The sequence below is a fragment of the Trematomus bernacchii genome, unplaced genomic scaffold, assembly GCF_902827165.1.
Source record: "Trematomus bernacchii unplaced genomic scaffold, fTreBer1.1, whole genome shotgun sequence".
Taxonomy (NCBI): Eukaryota; Metazoa; Chordata; class Actinopteri; order Perciformes; family Nototheniidae; genus Trematomus; species Trematomus bernacchii.
This window is the reverse complement of record NW_022987646.1, coordinates 925444-945688: the sequence shown is the minus strand read 5'-3', so window position 1 is coordinate 945688 and position 20245 is coordinate 925444. Positions and strand designations below refer to the sequence as shown.

At 40.2% G+C, this 20245-nt stretch overlaps 1 protein-coding gene and 1 pseudogene across 6 annotated transcripts in view; both read right to left on the bottom strand.

Annotated features, from left to right (window-relative positions):
• The window catches only part of LOC117485543 (protocadherin alpha-C2-like), a 166235-nt gene that overhangs the window by 119157 nt on the left and 26833 nt on the right, over window positions 1–20245 (bottom strand). For 2 of the 6 annotated variants that reach the window (XM_034134119.1, XM_034134121.1), the window contains exon 1: window positions 2163–4517. The exons of the other annotated variants lie outside the window; for them this stretch is intronic. In XM_034134119.1, the coding sequence (XP_033990010.1) occupies window positions 2163–4517 (2355 nt within the window). Of the gene's footprint in view, window positions 1–2162; window positions 4518–20245 lie in introns of those variants that run through there. 6 annotated transcript variants of the gene reach the window in all.
• LOC117485545 lies at window positions 10305–12675 on the bottom strand (annotated as a pseudogene).

The window sequence follows — 20245 nt, the reverse complement described above, 5'->3', positions numbered from 1 at the left end:
ATGTTTTATATCAGGTTCAGAAATTACAAACATCAGAAGTACATTTTAAAATGGAGCTGGTTGCTTGTCACTTGTGCAGATCTGCACATTGTCAACAGGGCAAAACACGATATGATATATGTGTTGATTTATCAGACTAAAGCGCAGCACAAGTGCTTGTATCTGAATGCAACTCATGACCCAGGTTGTAAATCATCCATTCCTCTCAACTGTTTTTTCTCCCCCAAAATGCCATGATAAAGTAACAACATTGCAGTGATACATAATTCAGTAGGACATTGTTCTACTCACAGTTTAACCAGAGCTCACCAATGTCCTCCACTGACATCACCCTGTACTTTTTAGGTTTAATAGAATGCACTCATGTTTAATTGCAATTCAATAAATCTTTTCAGGGCATCTGCTGTCCAGGCACAGCTTAGCACTGCCGCTATTTTGCAAAACACACAGTTTTATCTCACACACACACATGGGCACACAAAATATGCACACTTCCACACATGCAGCAAAAGTGTGTTTAGGCTCCACTCCATGAAGCCGAGCTGCTGCCTTACACTCAATCTGAATTCATCCTCTCCTTTCCTGCATTCATAGTCCACTTTCATCTTTATTTCAAAGGGTGTCAAAATATTCCAGTAGCTTTCAACAGAGCCAACTTTGATTTGTTAATTGAATTGTTCTTCGTATACAGTCATTTTCTATGTAGGAAAACGAAGGTTGACCCAGTTGTTGAGAGAACAGATTATCTCCTTACTATAAAATATCTAATTAGAAGCTCAACTCTTCCCGCCTTCCCTATTGCTTCGATATCTTCCCCATCTGTTGCGTGATTTACAATGGAGATTTAACTGTTATAATCCATGTGTTTCTATCTAAATAAACCCATTTTCATTAAATATTGTGAGATGTCTATAGATTAGCCGTAGAAAAGCCACTTCCCCTCCCCCACCTCTCCTGCTCTCTTTCCCTCCCTCCCTCCCTCATCCTCTTTTGCTGCTGTTGCTAAGACCACTGAGCGCATGCTAGTCTATGGAAACCAGTAGAGGTGGATCTCCTCATGTGTTGCTATGGGCAACGCACTGTGTTCGGCATAGAATCAGCCCAGAAGCTGAGCATGCAGACCTACACACGTGTGGTGAAATATGACCTATTTTTTTGTCAGACAAAGGGTGAATCTGGTGTGTATAATATAAACGGTGCACACTCTTATACATCACTGCCTTGTATTCTTTAAGACCAAAGCACAAAAAGCCAATCAGATTAATATTATTTCAACATATAGTGGTCTATACTTTGGAGTACTGTAGGATTGAAGATCCCTGCTGAAGCAAAGTGAGCACGCCCCACCTGACTGGCTGTACATTGTGATTCACTGCACACCAGCTGCAGGCTCCCTCTCTCCCCCTCTGGCTGTCTAGCTGCAGCCATTCATGGACCATTGAATCACCTACACTACCTCAACCAGCACAGACCTCCAGTAAATAGGCAAAAAGAGCACATCAAAAACATACATTTCTATGGAAGCAGACATAATTTCTTTAACCCTCCTGAAAAATGTATGTGACTGAATAGTGTCTTTTTCAATTGAGGGATTATAAATACATCATGTATGACTGAAACCATATTATGATTGCAAATGAAAGTTAACACAAAGGCACAGTAGTTACTGGAACAATTTGAAACTTCCCTTTTTTAAATAAACCTAAACCTTTCCCTATTTCACCAGGTTAAACCACTACCCCAATGAAATGATGCGTCTCTGCTTCATGGCCAGTGTATGACCTAATATTACACAACTACACACGGCCTGAAATGGACAAATGACAGCTCAAATTATGATGGGTCTAAGTTGGTCAATTCACAGCAAAGTGCTGAAGAAGTGTGATGATGAAATACTAAACAGACACAACAAAACCGTTGAGAGGTATTCATTTTGTTAAGGAGAAAAGGAAAGAAGGGAAAGATTTTGTTCTCTTGTTCAAGAAAGCAACCGTGTCTTCATTGTCAAAAAAAAAGGGTGCTTTACTTTTGCAGGAATATCTTCTTTTTTAAATAACTGCTTTGACCACTATTTCACAACAACGCCACGACTTCTATGACGAAAAATGTTACTATACTATACAAGAAAATAATAACTTTACTTAAAATATCTTTGGTCTTACCTCTGTAGATGTCCCCCTCCTGTCAGGGAGCACTAGTGTGTTGGCATGGCTGCCCGGGACTATAGTAGATCCTATACTCATTCTGGGTCCAACTAACATGTAGCGCTTGTCTCCAGATCTGTACTGGATGCTGTGACACAGTGTCCCATCATAGTTAGTCTCTTGCAGATATTTAGAAGTATAGTCTGTGGATTTAGAGCACTGCATTGCAATCAGCACGATGATGCTGATGAGAAAAAGTGTTGAGACTGAGCCCAAAGTTATCATCAGGTAAAAAGTCACATTATTATCCTCATCATCCTTTGTTGCACTTTTAACATCAGCAGCAGCAAAAGCCTCTCTGGGCTCCACAAGTTTAACAACCACAGTAGCTGTTGCTGACAGGGAAACGTTGCCATTGTCTTTCACCAGTATGAGCAGTTTATGCTCAGCCTCGTCTGTCTCTGTGAATGAGCGAAGTGTTCTGATCTGTCCTGTATAGCGGTCCAAACCAAAGAGACTGTGGGCAGTAACTTCCTGCAGTGAGAACAGTAACCAGCCGTTATATCCTATATCAGCGTCATAGGCTCTGACTTTAGTCACCAAGTGTCCTGCGTTCACATTGCGGGGAATCTCCTCCACACCTTCAGCAGAACCGTTAGAGCTGACCGGATACAGGATGACTGGAGCGTTGTCGTTCTGATCCAGAATGAACACGTGCACTGTGACGTTGCTGCTTAGTGACGGAGTTCCAGAATCTGTGGCGACAACTTGGAACTGGAACTTTTTGAGAGTTTCAAAGTCAAAGCTTTTTAGCGCCAAAATATCTCCAGTTTCAGAGTTGATATTTAAAAATGAGGTCACTTTTTTGTGTTCATTCCCATATCTAACTATGTTATATGATATGACAGCATTATCACCCTCATCACAATCATGAGCACTCACTGAAAATAAAGAGGCTCCTGCAACATTGTTCTCAATAACATAAAATATATATGGATTTGTTGAAAACTCTGGACTGTTATCATTAACATCTGATACAGTCACACTTATTGACCTATGAGATGACAAAGGTGGTTCACCGGCATCTTTAGCAATTATTGTTACATCATAATTGGACTGATGCTCTCTATCAAGCATAGATTTGGTGACTATAGAAAACATATTCTCTTGTAAAGATGGTGCTAATGTAAAAGGTACATCCTCACTTATATAGCAGATAACCTTTCCATTTAAACCAGAATCATTATCAGTGACACTTATCAAAGCTACTGTCGTTCCAGGTTTGGAGTCTTCAGGAATTGCATTTGAAAAGGATGTCACCTCAATCTCAGGTGCGTTGTCATTCACGTCCACAATAGTTATTATAACACTTTTTTCTGTTTCTAGGGAGACTTGTCCTTTGTCTGAAGCTTTAATATCAATGTCATACCTGTCTTTTGCTTCAAAATCTATCTCTCCCTTAACAATGATTTCACCAGTTTTAGCGTCAACATCAAAAAGTTTACGCAATTTATCATTTACGTTATTACCAAAGGAATAGATCACCTCACCATTTAAATCATCATCTAAATCCGTGGCATTTACTTGCATGGCAACTGTGCCAATAGGTGCATTTTCATTCAACACGGCTGCATATGAGTCTTTGGCAAAAACGGGCATATTGTCATTTACATCTAAAACATGAACGATAATTCTCATATTTCCTGATTTAGCGGGCTTTCCTCCATCAACTGCTGTCAGCAGTAATCTATGACTTCTTGCAGTTTCTTTGTCTAACGATTTGTGCAAATAGAGAACAGGAATTTTCCCATCTTCTCCTCTATCTTTAACCTCTAAGCGAAAATGGTCATTTTGACTGAGCTTATACTGTTGGATAGAAAACATGTCGCTGTCTGGATCTTGCGCGCCTTGTAGTTGAAACCGTGCACCGGGTAAAGCAGATTCTGATATCTCTAAATGTGTCACGTTTTTAGAGAAGATGGGAGAGTGGTCATTTACATCCAAAACTTCAATGGCGACGTAATGCACCTCCAACGGATTCTCCAACACAGTCTTTATGTTGATAACGCAGGTGCTGATCCGCTCGCACACTTCTTCTCTATCAATGTTCCGGTTTACGTGTAAGATGCCATTGTTGTTCAGTTGAAACAGGGGGTCGGTCAATCCAGAAACGATGCGAAATCCTCTAGCATTCAAAGCACTGATATCCAGCCCCAAATCTTTAGCGATATTCCCAACAACAGCACCCACTGTAAGCTCTTCGGAAACGGAGTATCGTAGCTGAGCTGAACTAAAATGAATGAAAGTAAGAATCAAACAAACAAAGAGCTCGACCAGGCGCTCAAGCCATGCTCTGCGTCCTCTTCCTGCCATATTGCATTAAAACAAAACGTAGCTTAGAAAGAAAAAGTGAGTCTACACAGTAGCAGACATTTTGAACAAAAATAACAAATACTCCAATTTTCGAAAAAGGATGGTGAACGAGTCAAATATTTGAAGCCATCGCCCTAAAGCTCGAGTGCACCCTGTCGCGAAATACCACTAAACTACTGACGTAGAGTAACGTTCAACCGACAGTCGTTCATTTACACAAGCAGTGACACCATGCGAGCTGGCGTTTCAATGCAGATAATTTCAATTAAAAGAAACAACATTTTATGATAGATTGTGTAGAAATCTTATTTTTATGTAACGGTCGCATGGTTAAACATTCCCGTAGTCTACTGAGCTGAGGTGGAAGAAGTACTTAGATTTAACTTAAGTAAAAGTAATTCAACATACTTTGTAGGCTAAAAGTCCTGCAAAAAGTGAAACTACTCATTACGTTATTATATTATAATATTATAATTACTGATGCTATAATATGTGCATTCATTTAATGTCGATACTGGTAAAGGTGGAGCTCTTTTGAATAATTTAACATAGCTGGGTAGTAATAAACATTATAATAAACATTTGGATCATTTTTTTTCTAAATTAATAATCAAACCAAGTAACTAAAGCTATCAAATAAATGTACTGTTTTAAAAAGCTACAGAACTGTAGTGGAGTACAGAGTATAAAGTAAATAATGGAAATATACCTCAGAATTGTACTCCAGTTACTTTCCACCACTGCTGTTCAGATGCAATACAAAAAGTGAACTCCATAACATTTCATGATTAGTGGATTTATAATTGTTAGTGTAATATATTTGAAAGATATAAATACATTACAATATGTGTTATTTCTTCGATCAATCCACAATAAGCCTCCACTTCAAAAAGTTATTCTTTTTAAGAATCTAGACCACTGAATCCTTATCGATGACATTTCAAAGAGGCACATCTGATATTTATCAATAGATTACTTAAAAGTTATTAAAAACTGCATAAACACATATCCAACTACTCAGCAACAAGGAGTCAGCATTATGTTTATGCAAAAACAAAAAGAACATGATGTGGGCACAAGATGTTAAAGCTGCCAGTGCATTCATGCTTTCTTAAGTTTTACTTTATGGCTCCTGCATTAATTGACAACATGAAGGCGAGTACACTTTGTGATGCAAGTCACATTTTAAATGACACAAAATAGGATTAAAATGCTATTATGTTACAACTGCTACACTTTATCAGCAGGCACACTTGATATCAAAGTATGTTTCTCCAAATACAAGTGTGGGATATCATTTAAATTATTTAATATCATATTTCATAACTGATTCTGTCTTTTCCCCAATCTGAAACCGAGGTGGTCGCACGCGTCTCTGATTGTCTGGCTGACATCTCTCAGTCGCTGTCTGCACACCACCTGAAGCTCAACCTAAACTGCTCTTCATCCCAGGTAAGGACTCTCCTATCCATGATCTTTCCATCAATATTGGCACCTCTGTTGTTTCCCCGACTTCAACCTCCATAAGTTCACCCCCACTACACCTCTCCTTTGCTTCCTTCACTGGCTGACAGTGGCTGCCAGAATCCGCTTCAAGACACTGGTACTGGCCTACCGAGCTGTGAAGGGATCAGCCCCTTCCTACATCCAGGCCTTGGTTAAACCATGCACTCCAGCACATGCACTTCGCTCAGCGTCAGCCAATCGGCTTGCTACTCCATCTCTGCGAGTTTGATCCAGGTACCCCTCAAAAACACATTATGTTTAGTATCCTGGCTCCCAAATGGTGGAATGAGCTCCCCATTGACATCAAGACAGCAGAAACACTGCATATATTCTGTCGCAAACTGAAAACGCATCTGTTTGGATTGTACCTTGGAATTTTAATTATTGTAACAAAACAAATAATTAAAAAAAGCACTTTAAAGAGTTAGCTTGGTACTTGTAACTAATTCATCAGCACTGGTACAGACTGCTATGAAAGTTATGGGGTTTAAAAAACACCCATCTCTCCAAAACATATACGAGCAGTCCATTATCAGACAGGCAATACAAATTGTGTCTGATCCCACCCACTCCACCCAGAATTCCAGCTCCTACCTTCTGGTAGAAGATTCAGGGTTCCCAAGAGCAGGCTGAACCGCGATAAGCACTCATTCCTACCTATGTCGATTAAGCTTCTTAAATTTCACATGAAATGAAATGTAGTCAAATGTAATGAAATGTACTTTTAAATGTTGGCCATGATGGGTTGTGCAATAGGTCGCCATTGTTAGTATGTGCATCTGTGTATTGTGTTTGTTCAAATGGTGTATGACTGATGATATGTGTATGTCTCTTAATGTCCACTATGTTTGTATATGTACATGTATGCGGAACTGCAGGACGGAGTCCACAACAAATTTTCTTACGGGGACAATAAAGTATATCGTATCGTACTTACAATGTTATGACTTGCTTGAAGTGACTATATCTGCACTCTCCTTGTTGTTCAGAGTTTGAATCACTATGATTTTTGCACTTATTGTAAGTCGCTTTGGATAAAAGCACCAGCCAAATGAAATGTAATGTAATATATGTTAACCCATCCAATTGTGAGATACAGATTTCTAAGTATATTCGACATGGAAGGAAATTATTATTATTATTATTTTTCACATGGAGTTGTCATATTGTTACTATATTTGTCTTACCTCTGTAGATGTCCCCCTCCTGTCAGGAAGCACTAGTGTGTTGGCATGGCTGCCCGGGACTATAGTAGATCCTATACTCATTCTGGGTCCAACTAACATGTAGCGCTTGTCTCCAGATCTGTACTGGATGCTGTGACACAGTGTCCCATCATAGTTAGTCTCTTGTAGATATTTAGAAGTATAGTCTGTGGATTTAGAGCACTGCATTGCAATCAGCACGATGATGCTGATGAGAAAAAGTGTTGAGACTGAGCCCAAAGTTATCATCAGGTAAAAAGTCACATTGTTATCCTCATCATCCTGTGTTGCACTTTTAACATCAGCAGCAGCAAAAGCCTCTCTGGGCTCCACAAGTTTAACAACCACAGTAGCTGTTGCTGACAGGGAAACGTTGCCATTGTCTTTCACCAGTATGAGCAGTTTATGCTCAGCCTCGTCTGTCTCTGTGAATGAGCGAAGTGTTCTGATCTGTCCTGTATAGCGGTCCAAACCAAAGAGACTGTGGGCAGTAACTTCCTGCAGTGAGAACAGTAACCAGCCGTTATATCCTATATCAGCGTCATAGGCTCTGACTTTAGTCACCAAGTGTCCTGCATTCACATTGCGGGGAATCTCCTCCACACCTTCAGCAGAACCGTTAGAGCTGACCGGATACAGGATGACTGGAGCGTTGTCGTTCTGATCCAGAATGAACACGTGCACTGTGACGTTGCTGCTTAGAGACGGAGTTCCAGAATCTGTGGCGACAACTTGGAACTGGAACGTTTTCAGAGTCTCAAAGTCAAAGCTTTTTAGCGCCAAAATATCTCCAGTTTCACTATTTATATTTAAAAACAGACCAAAAGTTTTTCCACTGCTCTCCCTGGGAATGTAATATGAAATATGTGCATTATCACTATCATCAAGGTCAGATGCCCTTACTGAAAATACAGGTGCTGCTAGGTCATTGTTTTCAGTAACATAGAATGTATACGGGCTCAGTGAAAACTGTGGTCGGTTATCGTTCACATCTGACACAACAACACTTATTGTTTTTTCAGAGGAAAGCGGTGGCTCACCTGTGTCTTTTGCCACTACTGTAAGTTCATAAAAAGACTTAACTTCTCTGTCTAGTTTTGATTTGGTCACTACTGCGTACATATTGTCTCGCAAGGATGGAGTAATAGCGAAAGGACAATCATTACGTATAAAGCAGGAAACCTTTCCATTAGGACCTGAATCTAAATCATTGATGCTGATCAAAGCTACTGTTGTTCCAATTCTGGAATCTTCGGGAACTGATTTGGAAAATGATGTAATTTCTATCTCTGGGGGATTGTCGTTGTAGTCGATTACCTTTATTATCACAGTTTTTTCTGTAGTAAAAGTAACAGTGCCTTTATCTGTAGCTTGTATATCGATTTCATAACTTTCATTTTGTTCAAAATCAATTTCTCCGGTCACTTTGATTTCGCCCGTCTCTGAGTCTATATTAAATAGTTTTTGCAAATGTACATCCATTTCTTTACCAAATGCGTAAACAATTTGGCTGTTTGCACCCTCATCCAAATCAGTCGCATTAACCTGAATAACTAACGTTCCGAGGGCTGCGTTTTCATTTAATATAGCAGAATATACATCTTTTGTAAAAATCGGAGAATTGTCATTAACGTCAAGCACCTGAATTACTATTTCTACTGTTCCAGACCTCGCTGGCCTCCCACCATCAATAGCTGTAAGCAGGAGCTTGTGCTCTCTCATAGCCTCTCTGTCTAACTGCTTCTGCAGAATCAAAAAGGGCATCTTACGATCTTCGCCCCTCTCCTTAACTTCCAAACGAAAGTGGTCGTTTTGGCTGAGTTTATACTGCTGAACAGTAAACTGACCAGCGTCTGGGTCGCGTGCAGGCTGTAGCTGGAACCGTGCTCCCGGTAATGTAGATTCAAATATCTCCAGGCGCTTCTGCTTCTCTGGGAACACGGGGGAGTGGTCGTTTACATCCTGCACCTCTATAGCTACATAATGGATTTCCAGAGGATTTTCTAGCACGGTTTTAAGGTTGATTATACATGCTTTGCTTCGTTCACAGATCTCTTCCCTGTCCACTTTCCTACTGACGTACAGGATGCCGTCGTCCATATTGAAACGAAAAAGGGGTTCCGTTGAACTGCCAACAATACGATACTCTCTAGCTTTCAACGTAGCCTTATCAATTCCCAAGTCTTTGGCAATGTTTCCTACAACACTTCCTTCTTTCACTTCTTCAGAGATGGAATAACTGATCTGAGCTGAGGCTTCGCACCAAAATGTTACAAAAGCTGCCATGTAGACGAAGCATCTCCATAGCGGCTGCTGCCCGCTTTGTTCCATTATGCACAGAAAAAAAGAATAATCCGGTATCTATAACTGTGTGGTCAGGAAACAATAATCAGGCCTATTCCTTTGCATACTGTGTTTCATTGCCAAGACTGTCCGGCGAAATGAATGGAGCTAGTTTTGTGTTCAAGCCCTTTTCACGCAGAAATACATGATTGGATTAAAGACGATGACCAAAAGCTCTGACACACTATTTGTCATTATACCGACACCATGCGATCCAGAACGTTATTGCAACACTGCTTGACATAAACATATAATATTATTAAAAGTTCATAGAACAATATTAGACAAAATAGTCCATATAATGTTAAAAAAAATTGCATGTGCCGTTAATGTATCAAACAACGCAGAGTCATAATCATTGAATTAAGAAGTTCCAATGTATGTGCCTAAAAGAAATGTAACACGTTTCAGTTCCACGGACGCAGACATTTGCGTCTGCCCTAAAACGGGTATGAAAAGATTACCTGATCGCTTTGGATAACTGCATTAACATATACTGTAAATCACCAACTGTCCAACAACAAGTATAAAGGTTGCAAAAACAAATTATTGAAGTCTGAGAGGACGAAGATGCTGCCTCATGAGCAGATCCATATTCTTCTAAACATAAGCGTTTCAGTATTCATATAAAAAATGACCCAATGTAATTTGATGTCAACTTAATTAAATGTAAATATTAAAATGGCCATGACAGTACTACATGAAAAGTTAGGGAGTTTGAATATGGTTATATTTATCTTACCTCTGTGGATGTCCCCCTCCTGTCAGGAAGCACTAGTGTGTTGGCATGGCTGCCCGGGACTATAGTAGATCCTATACTCATTCTGGGTCCAACTAACATGTAGCGCTTGTCTCCAGATCTGTACTGGATGCTGTGACACAGTGTCCCATCATAGTTAGTCTCTTGTAGATATTTAGAAGTATAGTCTGTGGACTTAGAGCACTGCATTGCAATCAGCACGATGATACTGATGAGAAAAAGTGTTGAGACTGAGCCCAAAGTTATCATCAGGTAAAAAGTCACATTAGTATCCTCATCATCCTTTGTTGCACTTTTAACATCAGCAGCAGCAAAAGCCTCTCTGGGCTCCACCAGTTTGACAACCACAGTAGCTGTTGCTGACAGGGAAACGTTGCCATTGTCTTTCACCAGTATGAGCAGTTTATGCTCAGCCTCGTCTGTCTCTGTGAATGAGCGAAGTGTTCTGATCTGTCCTGTATAGCGGTCCAAACCAAAGAGACTGTGGGCAGTAACTTCCTGCAGTGAGAACAGTAACCAGCCGTTATATCCTATATCAGCGTCATAGGCTCTGACTTTAGTCACCAAGTGTCCTGCGTTCACATTGCGGGGAATCTCCTCCACACCTTCAGCAGAAACCGTTAGAGCTGACCGGATACAGGATGACTGGAGCGTTGTCGTTCTGATCCAGAATGAACACGTGCACTGTGACGTTGCTGCTTAGTGACGGAGTTCCAGAATCTGTGGCAACAACTTGGAACCTGGAACGTTTTCAGAGTCTCAAAGTCAAAGCTTTTTAGCTGCCTGAAATATCTCCAGTTTCAGAGTTGATATTGAGAAATGAGGTCAATTTCTTTCTTTCACTGCCATCTCTGAGTATATGATAGGTTATAAGTGCATTATCGTTCTCATCACGATCAAGAGCTTTAACAGAAAACACAGAGGTACCTGGCTCATTAGCTTCAGTGATATAGAAAGTATATGGACTCAGTGAAAATTCTGGACTGTTGTCATTCACATCTGAAACCACTACATTGATTGTCTTCTCAGATGATAATGGAGGTTGACCACCATCTTTTGCAGTTATTGTCAGGACATATTGTGACTGTTTCTCTCTATCCAGAGGTGTTTTTGTCACCAATGAAAACATGTTGTCTTGTAAGGATGGAGTTAAAACAAAAGGAACATCCTCAACTATGGAGCAAATAACTTTTCCATTGAGACCAGAGTCCAAATCATTTACACTGATAAGGGCTACTGTTGTTCCAGGTCTTGAATCTTCAGGGATAGAGTTTGAAAAGGAGGTAACCTCAATCTCAGGTGCATTATCATTGACATCAACTATCTGGATTATAACACTTTTTTCTGTAGTTAGTGGAGCAAGTCCTTTATCTGATGCCTGAATTTCAATTTCGTACTTGTCCCTTTGCTCATAGTCTATCAGACCTTTGACAGTTATCTCACCTGTTGATGGATTAATATTAAAAAGCTCAAATAGTTTATTATTTACACTGTTACCAAATGAGTAATACACCTCTCCATTCTGACCTTCATCTAAATCAGTTGCATTCACCTGTACAATGGTGGTACCTACTGGGGCATTTTCCGAGAGCGTAACAGAATAACCATCTTTAGAGAAAATGGGTGTGTTATCATTTACATCCATAACTTTTACTACAATATTCATATTACCAGATTTTGGAGGTTTCCCTCCATCCAGTGCCGTCAACACTAATGTGTTTATCCCTGCTGCTTCCCTATCTAAAGATTTTTGTAAAACCAATATTGGTATTTTACCATCCTCTCCTTTATCCCTAACCTCCAAACGGAAGTAATCGTTTTGGCTGAGTTTATATTGTTGCACGGAGAAAGGACCACTGTCCGGGTCCCGTGATGCTTTTAGCTGAAATCTTGCTCCGGGCAACACAGACTCAGAAATGTCCAACTGTTTCACTTCCTCTGGAAAACTTGGAGAATGGTCATTGATATCCAGTACTTCCACACCAACATAATGCACCTCCAGAGGGTTTTCCAGCACAGTTTTCAGATTCATTAAACACGTACTGCTCTGCGCGCACACCTCCTCTCTGTCAATCTTCCGGCTCACATACAGGACACCGTCGTTTTGATTCACATGGAAAAGCGGATCCGCATTACTGGAAACAATCCGATACTTCCTGTCTTTCAGTGTGCTTTTATCTAATCCCAGATCTTTCGCTATATTTCCCACCACAGTTCCTTCCTTAACTTCCTCCGAGACTGAATATCGTATTTGCGCTGAAACCACGCTCCACAAAAGCACAGCAACCACGCAGCGGAGAAACCATTCTCGCGCCCTCCGCATCTCGCATCTTCTTTGTTCCATGGTTAAACCCGAAATCATCAGTAATCCATTGCAATCTTTATAGTTTTGCTGTGGAGACGAAATCCAGCGCTTTCTTAGATGTAAATATACATATTAAAAAGCTTCCTGTATTTCCATAAATTGCGCTAAACCGATCATGTATAAAGGCATGAGCAGAACAACGGTCTTGCCAGTATCGAAGTAAAAGGATTGTAAGGAGGAGGAACCAACTGCAATGACGAAAATCTCGTGTACTGCTGAATTTGAACTTTTCACTGACACCATGCGACCCATTTTCTCACTGCATAAATGTGAGGGATATAATAAACACTTTGTTCAATGGTGTGTTGTTTTTAAACATATCAAAGTTATTCAATACTAAAAGAGAGAATGCGGCTGCCGAGTCTAAACATCGACTAAATAAACTCCTTCAGCTTCCAGCACCAAGGACAGCGATCTCAACGCTTTTCAGTTCGGCAAACACTTTGGATTAGGATCTTTTTTTTTTTCCTGTCGTATCGTACGCCTGCAATTTTAAATCAACAAGCCTTTCTTTAAATAAAAGAAGGTTAATATAGGGTGTTATAAGACAAGCTACAAAGTCAACATCATGCCAAAGCAAAATTAATAAAAAAGGGTCACAAGCATTGTCCATATCATTGCCAAGATAATGCAGAACGTCACGCAGGACATTAAATCAGAAATGTTTTGATAGAGTTGATAAAGGTACTGACAACGTGATTGACTATGACACAAAAAAAAATGCACATCCTTATTCAAGTTCACTTCTATGATTATGTCCAAAAAAGTAAATATGGTAATAATTGTGAAGGGCAACCAGGAATGCCAACAAACAGTACTACATGTTAGCACCATGGACAGAGACACTTCCGCCTGCACTTAGAGGTGTAGGAATAGGCTACATTACCCTAATCGTTATGGAAAACTGCAGTGACTCATACATCACCAACTATTCAACAACAAGGATAAAGTATGAAAAACCAAATGATTTCAGCCAGATAAAACGAAGATGCTGCCTCAAGAGCAGATCCTATATCCTAATCAAAACTTTAAAGTGTACTTAGCACACAGAGCTCACAGCTCCTCAGTGCCGAGGGTTTAATGAGGAGTGGACAGCTAAATATGTTTTCACCGATCTGCTACTGGCCCGGCCCGTCTGTCAAATTTGAAAACTCATAGTGGCCCCTGAGCCAAAAAGTTTGCCCACCCCTGAGCTACAGGTTAGTTTATCCTGATCGATCCGATCTCCATTCAGAAAACACGCATTTTAAAAGGTTTTTCGCCTGCCGTCTTTTCTGCAGACTTGTCACAGCATTAATTCATGGTTTTTACTAACTGGTATCAGTATGTTGTTACTTCGGCATCATTTTGAAACGTGTATTACAATTAAATCACGGTAAAATATGTTCATCAGGAATACATTACCCTAATCGTTATGGAAAATTGCATTGACTCATACATCACCAACTATTCAACAACAAGGATAAAGTATGAAAAAACGAATGATTTCAGCCAGATAAGACGAAGATGCTGCCTCAACAGCAGATCCTATATCCAAACAAAACTTTAAAGTGTACATGTTAGACATGATCCAATGTAATTTGAAGTCAAAATGTTGAAATATAAGCAAATAATTACCATCACATTGACTTTGCTACACGAAAGTACAGGAAGCTGGAATATGTATTTGTCTTACCTCTGTGGATGTCCCCCTTCCTGTCAGGGAGCACTAGTGTGTTGGCATGGCTGCCCGGCACTATAGTAGATCCTATACTCATTCTGGGTCCAACTAACATGTAGCGCTTGTCTCCAGATCTGTACTGGATGCTGTGACACAGTGTCCCATCATAGTTAGTCTCTTGTAGATATTTAGAAGTATAGTCTGTGGACTTAGAGCACTGCATTGCAATCAGCACGATGATACTGATGAGAAAAAGTGTTGAGACTGAGCCCAAAGTTATCATCAGGTAAAAAGTCACATTATTATCCTCATCATCCTGTGTTGCACTTTTAACATCAGCAGCAGCAAAAGCCTCTCTGGGCTCCACAAGTTTAACAACCACAGTAGCTGTTGCTGACAGGGAAACGTTGCCATTGTCTTTCACCAGTATGAGCAGTTTATGCTCAGCCTCGTCTGTCTCTGTGAATGAGCGAAGTGTTCTGATCTGTCCTGTATAGCGGTCCAAACCAAAGAGACTGTGGGCAGTAACTTCCTGCAGTGAGAACAGTAACCAGCCGTTATATCCTATATCAGCGTCATAGGCTCTGACTTTAGTCACCAAGTGTCCTGCGTTCACATTGCGGGGAATCTCCTCCACACCTTCAGCAGAACCGTTAGAGCTGACCTGGATACAGGATGACTGGAGCGTTGTCGTTCTGATCCAGAATGAACACGTGCACTGTGACGTTGCTGCTTAGTGACGGAGTTCCAGAATCTGTGGCGACAACTTGGAACTGGAACTTTTTCAGAGTCTCAAAGTCAAAGCTTTTTAGCGCCAAAATATCTCCAGTTTCAGAGTTGATATTTAAAAATGAGGTCAATTTATTTCCTTTACTGCCATCTCTGAGTATATGATAGGTTATTAGTGCATTATCGTTCTCATCACGATCAAAAGCTTTTACTGAAAACACAGAGGTACCTGGCTCATTAGCTTCAGTGATATAGAAAGTAACTGGACTCAATGAAAACTCTGGACTGTTGTCATTCACATCTGAAACCACTACATTGATTGTCTTCTCAGATGATAATGGAGGTTGACCAGCGTCTTTTGCAGTTATTGTAAGGACATATTGTGACTGTTGCTCTCTATCCAGGGGTGTTTTTGTCACCAATGAAAACATGTTGTCTTGTGAAGATGGCATTAAAGCAAAAGGAACATCCTCAACTATTGAGCAAATCACTTTTCCATTGAGACCAGAGTCCAAGTCATTTACACTGATAAGGGCTACTGTGGTTCCAGGTCTTGAATCTTCAGGGATGGAGTTTGAAAATGATGTAACCTCAATCTCAGGTGCGTTATCATTCATGTCAACTATCTTAATAACCACACTTTTGTCTGTTGTAAGAGGAGCAAGGCCTTTATCTGATGCCTCAATTTCAATTTCATATCTGTCTTTCTCCTCATAATCTATTAAACCTTTAACCGTTATCTCGCCTGTTAATGTATTGATATCAAATACTTTTATTATATTTGGATTCATACTGTTGCTAAATGAGTAAACAACATCTCCGTTTGTTCCTTCATCTAAATCAGTTGCGTTCACTTGTATGACTGTTGTGCCTACCGGAGCATTTTCATTGAGCATCACAGAATAACCATCTCGAGAGAAAACAGGCGCATTATCATTTACATCTAGAACATTTACTACAATATTCATGGTTCCAGATTTTGGAGGTTTACCCCCGTCCAGTGCCGTCAGTACTAATGATTGACTTCCTGCAGTTTCTCTGTCTAAAGATTTTTGAACAACCAATATTGGTATTTTACCATCGTCTCCTTTATCCTTAACTTCCAAACGGAAGTGATCGTTTATACTGAGTTTATATTGCTGCACGGAGAAATGTCCACTGTCTGGATCCCGTGAAGGTTTTAACTGAAATCGTGTTCCGGGCAACACGGACTCAAAAATGTCTAAAACTTTCTCATTTTGCGGGAAACTAGGAAAATTGTCATTTATATCCAGCACTTCCACTCCAACATAATGTACTTCCAGAGGGTTTTCCAGCACGGTTTTCAGATTCATTAAACACGTACTGCTCTGCGCGCACACCTCCTCTCTGTCAATCTTCCGGCTCACATACAGGACACCATCGTTTTGATTCACATGGAAAAGCGGATCCGCATTACTGGAAACAATCCGATACTTCCTGTCTTTCAGTGTGCTTTTATCTAATCCCAGATCTTTTGCTATATTTCCCACCACAGTTCCTTCGTTAACTTCCTCCGAGATTGAATATCGTATTTGCGCTGAAGCCACGCTGCACAAAAGCACAGCAACCACGCAGCCGAGCAAACATCCTCTCGCCCTCCGCATCTCGCATCTTCTTTGTTCCATGGTTAAACCCGAAATCATCAGTAATCCATTACAATCTTTATAGTTTTGCTGTGAAGACAAAGTCCAGCGCTTTCTTAGATGTAAATATACATATTAAAAAGCTTCCTGTATTTCCATAAATTGCGCTAAACCGATCATGTATGAAGGCATGAGCAGAGACACGCTCCTGTCAGTATCGAAGTAAAATGTTGTCAGGAGGAGGAACCAAACGGCAATTTCGACAATCTCGTGTAGCCTACTGCTGAATTCTAACTTTTCACTGACACCATGCGACCCCTTTTCTCACTGCAGAAATGTGAAGCATATAATCAACACTTTGGTCAATGGTGTGTTGTTTTTAGCCATATAAAAGTTATTGAATACTAAAAGAGAGAAGGTGGCTGCCGAGTCTATAAACATCGACTAAATAAACTCCTTCAGCTTCAAGCACCAAGGACAGCGATCTCATTGCTATTCAGTTCGGCAAACACTTTGGATTAGGATTTATTTGTTCACTGTCGTATTGTAACTTGCATTAATACGGAATGCTATAGTTTACTTTTTAGCAGCATGTGTTGATCATGACCCAGTTGATGTTGTCTTTGCAACATATGTCAGATTTAATTTGCTCGCCCGCAATGTTTAATTATCAAGCCATTCTTTAAATAAAAGAAGGTTGATATAAGGTACAATAAGACAAGCTACAAAATCCACATCATGCAAAAGCCAAAACAAAATAAAAAGAGATCACAACCATTGTCCATCATTGCCAAGATAATGCAGAACGCCAAGCCGGGCATGAAATCAGAAATGTTTTGATAGAGTTGATGAAGGTACTGACAACGTGATTGACTACGATCATTTAAAAAGACAAATATATATATCCTTATTCAAGTTCACTTAATTTACCCATATGATTATGTCCAAAAAAGTACATAATTATTGTGAAGGGCAACCAGGAATGCCAACAAACAGTACAACATGTGTTAGCACCATGGACAGAGACACTTCCTCCTGCATTTAGAGGCGTATAGGAATACATTACCCTAATCGTTATGAAAAACTGCAGTGACTCATACATCACCAACTATTCAACAACAAGGATGAAGTATGAAAAAACAAATGATTTCAGACAGATAAGACGAAGATGCTGCCTCAAGAGCAGATCCTATATCCTAAACAAAACTTTAAAGTGTACATGTAAGACATGATCCAATGTAATTAGAAGTCAAAATGTTTAAATATAAGCAAATAAATTGCCATCACATTGACATTGCTACATGAAAGGACATGAAGCTGGAATATGTATTTGTCTTACCTCTGTAGATGTCCCCCTCCTGTCAGGGAGCACCAGTGTGTTGGCATGGCTGCCCGGGACTATAGTAGATCCTATACTCATTCTGGGTCCAACTAACATGTACCGCTTGTCTCCAGATCTGTACTGGATGCTGTGACACAGTGTCCCATCATAATTAGTCTCTTGTAGATATTTAGAAGTATAGTCTGTGGATTTAGAGCACTGCATTGCAATCAGCACGATGATACTGATGAGAAAAAGTGTTGAAACTGAGCCCAAAGTTATCATCAGGTAAAAAGTCACATTATTATCCTCATCATCCTTTGTTGCACTTTTAACATCAGCAGCAGCAAAAGCCTCTCTGGGCTCCACAAGTTTAACAACCACAGTAGCTGTTGCTGACAGGGAAACGTTGCCATTATCTTTCACCAGTATGAGCAGTTTATGCTCAGCCTCGTCTGTCTCTGTGAATGAGCGAAGTGTTCTGATCTGTCCTGTATAGCGGTCCAAACCAAAGAGACTGTGGGCAGTAACTTCCTGCAGTGAGAACAGTAACCAGCCGTTATATCCTATATCAGCGTCATAGGCTCTGACTTTAGTCACCAAGTGTCCTGCGTTCACATTGCGGGGAATCTCCTCCACACCTTCAGCAGAACCGTTAGAGCTGACCGGATACAGGATGACTGGAGCGTTGTCGTTCTGATCCAGAATGAACACGTGCACTGTGACGTTGCTGCTTAGTGACGGAGTTCCAGAATCTGTGGCGACAACTTGGAACCGGAACGTTTTCAGAGTCTCAAAGTCAAAGCTTTTTAGTGACAAAATATCTCCAGTTTCAGAGTTGATATTTAAATATGAGGTCAATTTATTTCCTTTACTGCCATCTCTGAGGATATGATAGGTTATTAGTGCATTATCGTTCTCATCACGATCAAAAGCTTTAACTGAAAACACAGAGGTACCTGGCTCATTGGCTTCAGTGATATAGAAAGTATATGGACTCAGTGAAAACTCTGGACTGTTGTCATTCACATCTGAAACCACTACATTTATTGTCTTCTCAGATGATAATGGAGGTTGACCAGCATCTTTTGCAGTTATTGTCAGGACATATTGTGACTGTTTCTCTCTATCCAGGGGGGATTTGGTCACTAATGAAAACATGTTGTCTTGTAAGGATGGAGTTAAAGCAAAAGGAACATCCTCACCTATTGAGCAAATCACTTTTCCATTGAGACCAGAGTCCAAGTCATTTACACTGATAAGGGCTACTGTAGTTCCAGGTCTTGAATCTTCAGGGATGGAGTTTGAAAAGGAGGTAACCTCAATCTCAGGTGCGTTATCATTCACGTCAACTATCTTTATGACGACACTTTTTTGTGTAGCCAGTGGAGCAGGACCTTTATCTGTTGCTTGCACTTCAATTTCATATCTGTCCTTATCCTCGTAGTTTATTAAACCTTTAACAATTATCTCCCCTGTTGATTGGTTAATTTCAAATAGCTTAAAGAATTTACGATTTACGCTGTTGCTAAACGAGTAAACTATTTCTCCATTTAGTCCTTCATCCAGATCTGTCGCATTCACTTGTAAGATTGTTGTGCCTATTGGAGTATTTTCCTCAAGCATTACTGAGTTTAAGTCTTTAGAGAATACAGGCGCATTATCATTTACATCTAAAACATTTACTAGAATATTCATAGTACCAGATTTCGGAGGTTTTCCTCCATCTAGTGCAGTCAGCATTAATGACTGTCTTGCGGAAACCTCTCTATCTAAAGATTTTTGCACAATTAATACAGGTATTTTCCCATCTTCACCATGGTCTTTAACCTCTAAACGAAAGTGGCCATTGTGGCTGAGTTTATACTGCTGAACAGTGAAGGGACCACCGTCTGGATCTCGTGCAGCTTGTAGTGGAAATCTTGCCCCGGGTAAGACTGACTCAGAGATATCCAACGTTTTCTCTTCGTCTGGGAAACTGGGAGAATGGTCATTTATATCCATCACCTCCACTCCAACATAATGCACCTCCAAGGGATTTTCTAGCACAGTTTTCAGATTTATTAAACACGTACTGCTTCGCTCGCACACCCCTTCTCTGTCAATCTTCCGGCTCACGTAGAGGACACCATCGTTCTGATTCACATGGAACAGCGGATCCGCATTACTGGAAACAATCCGATACTTCCTGTCTTTCAGTGTGCTTTTATCTAATCCCAGATCTTTAGCTATATT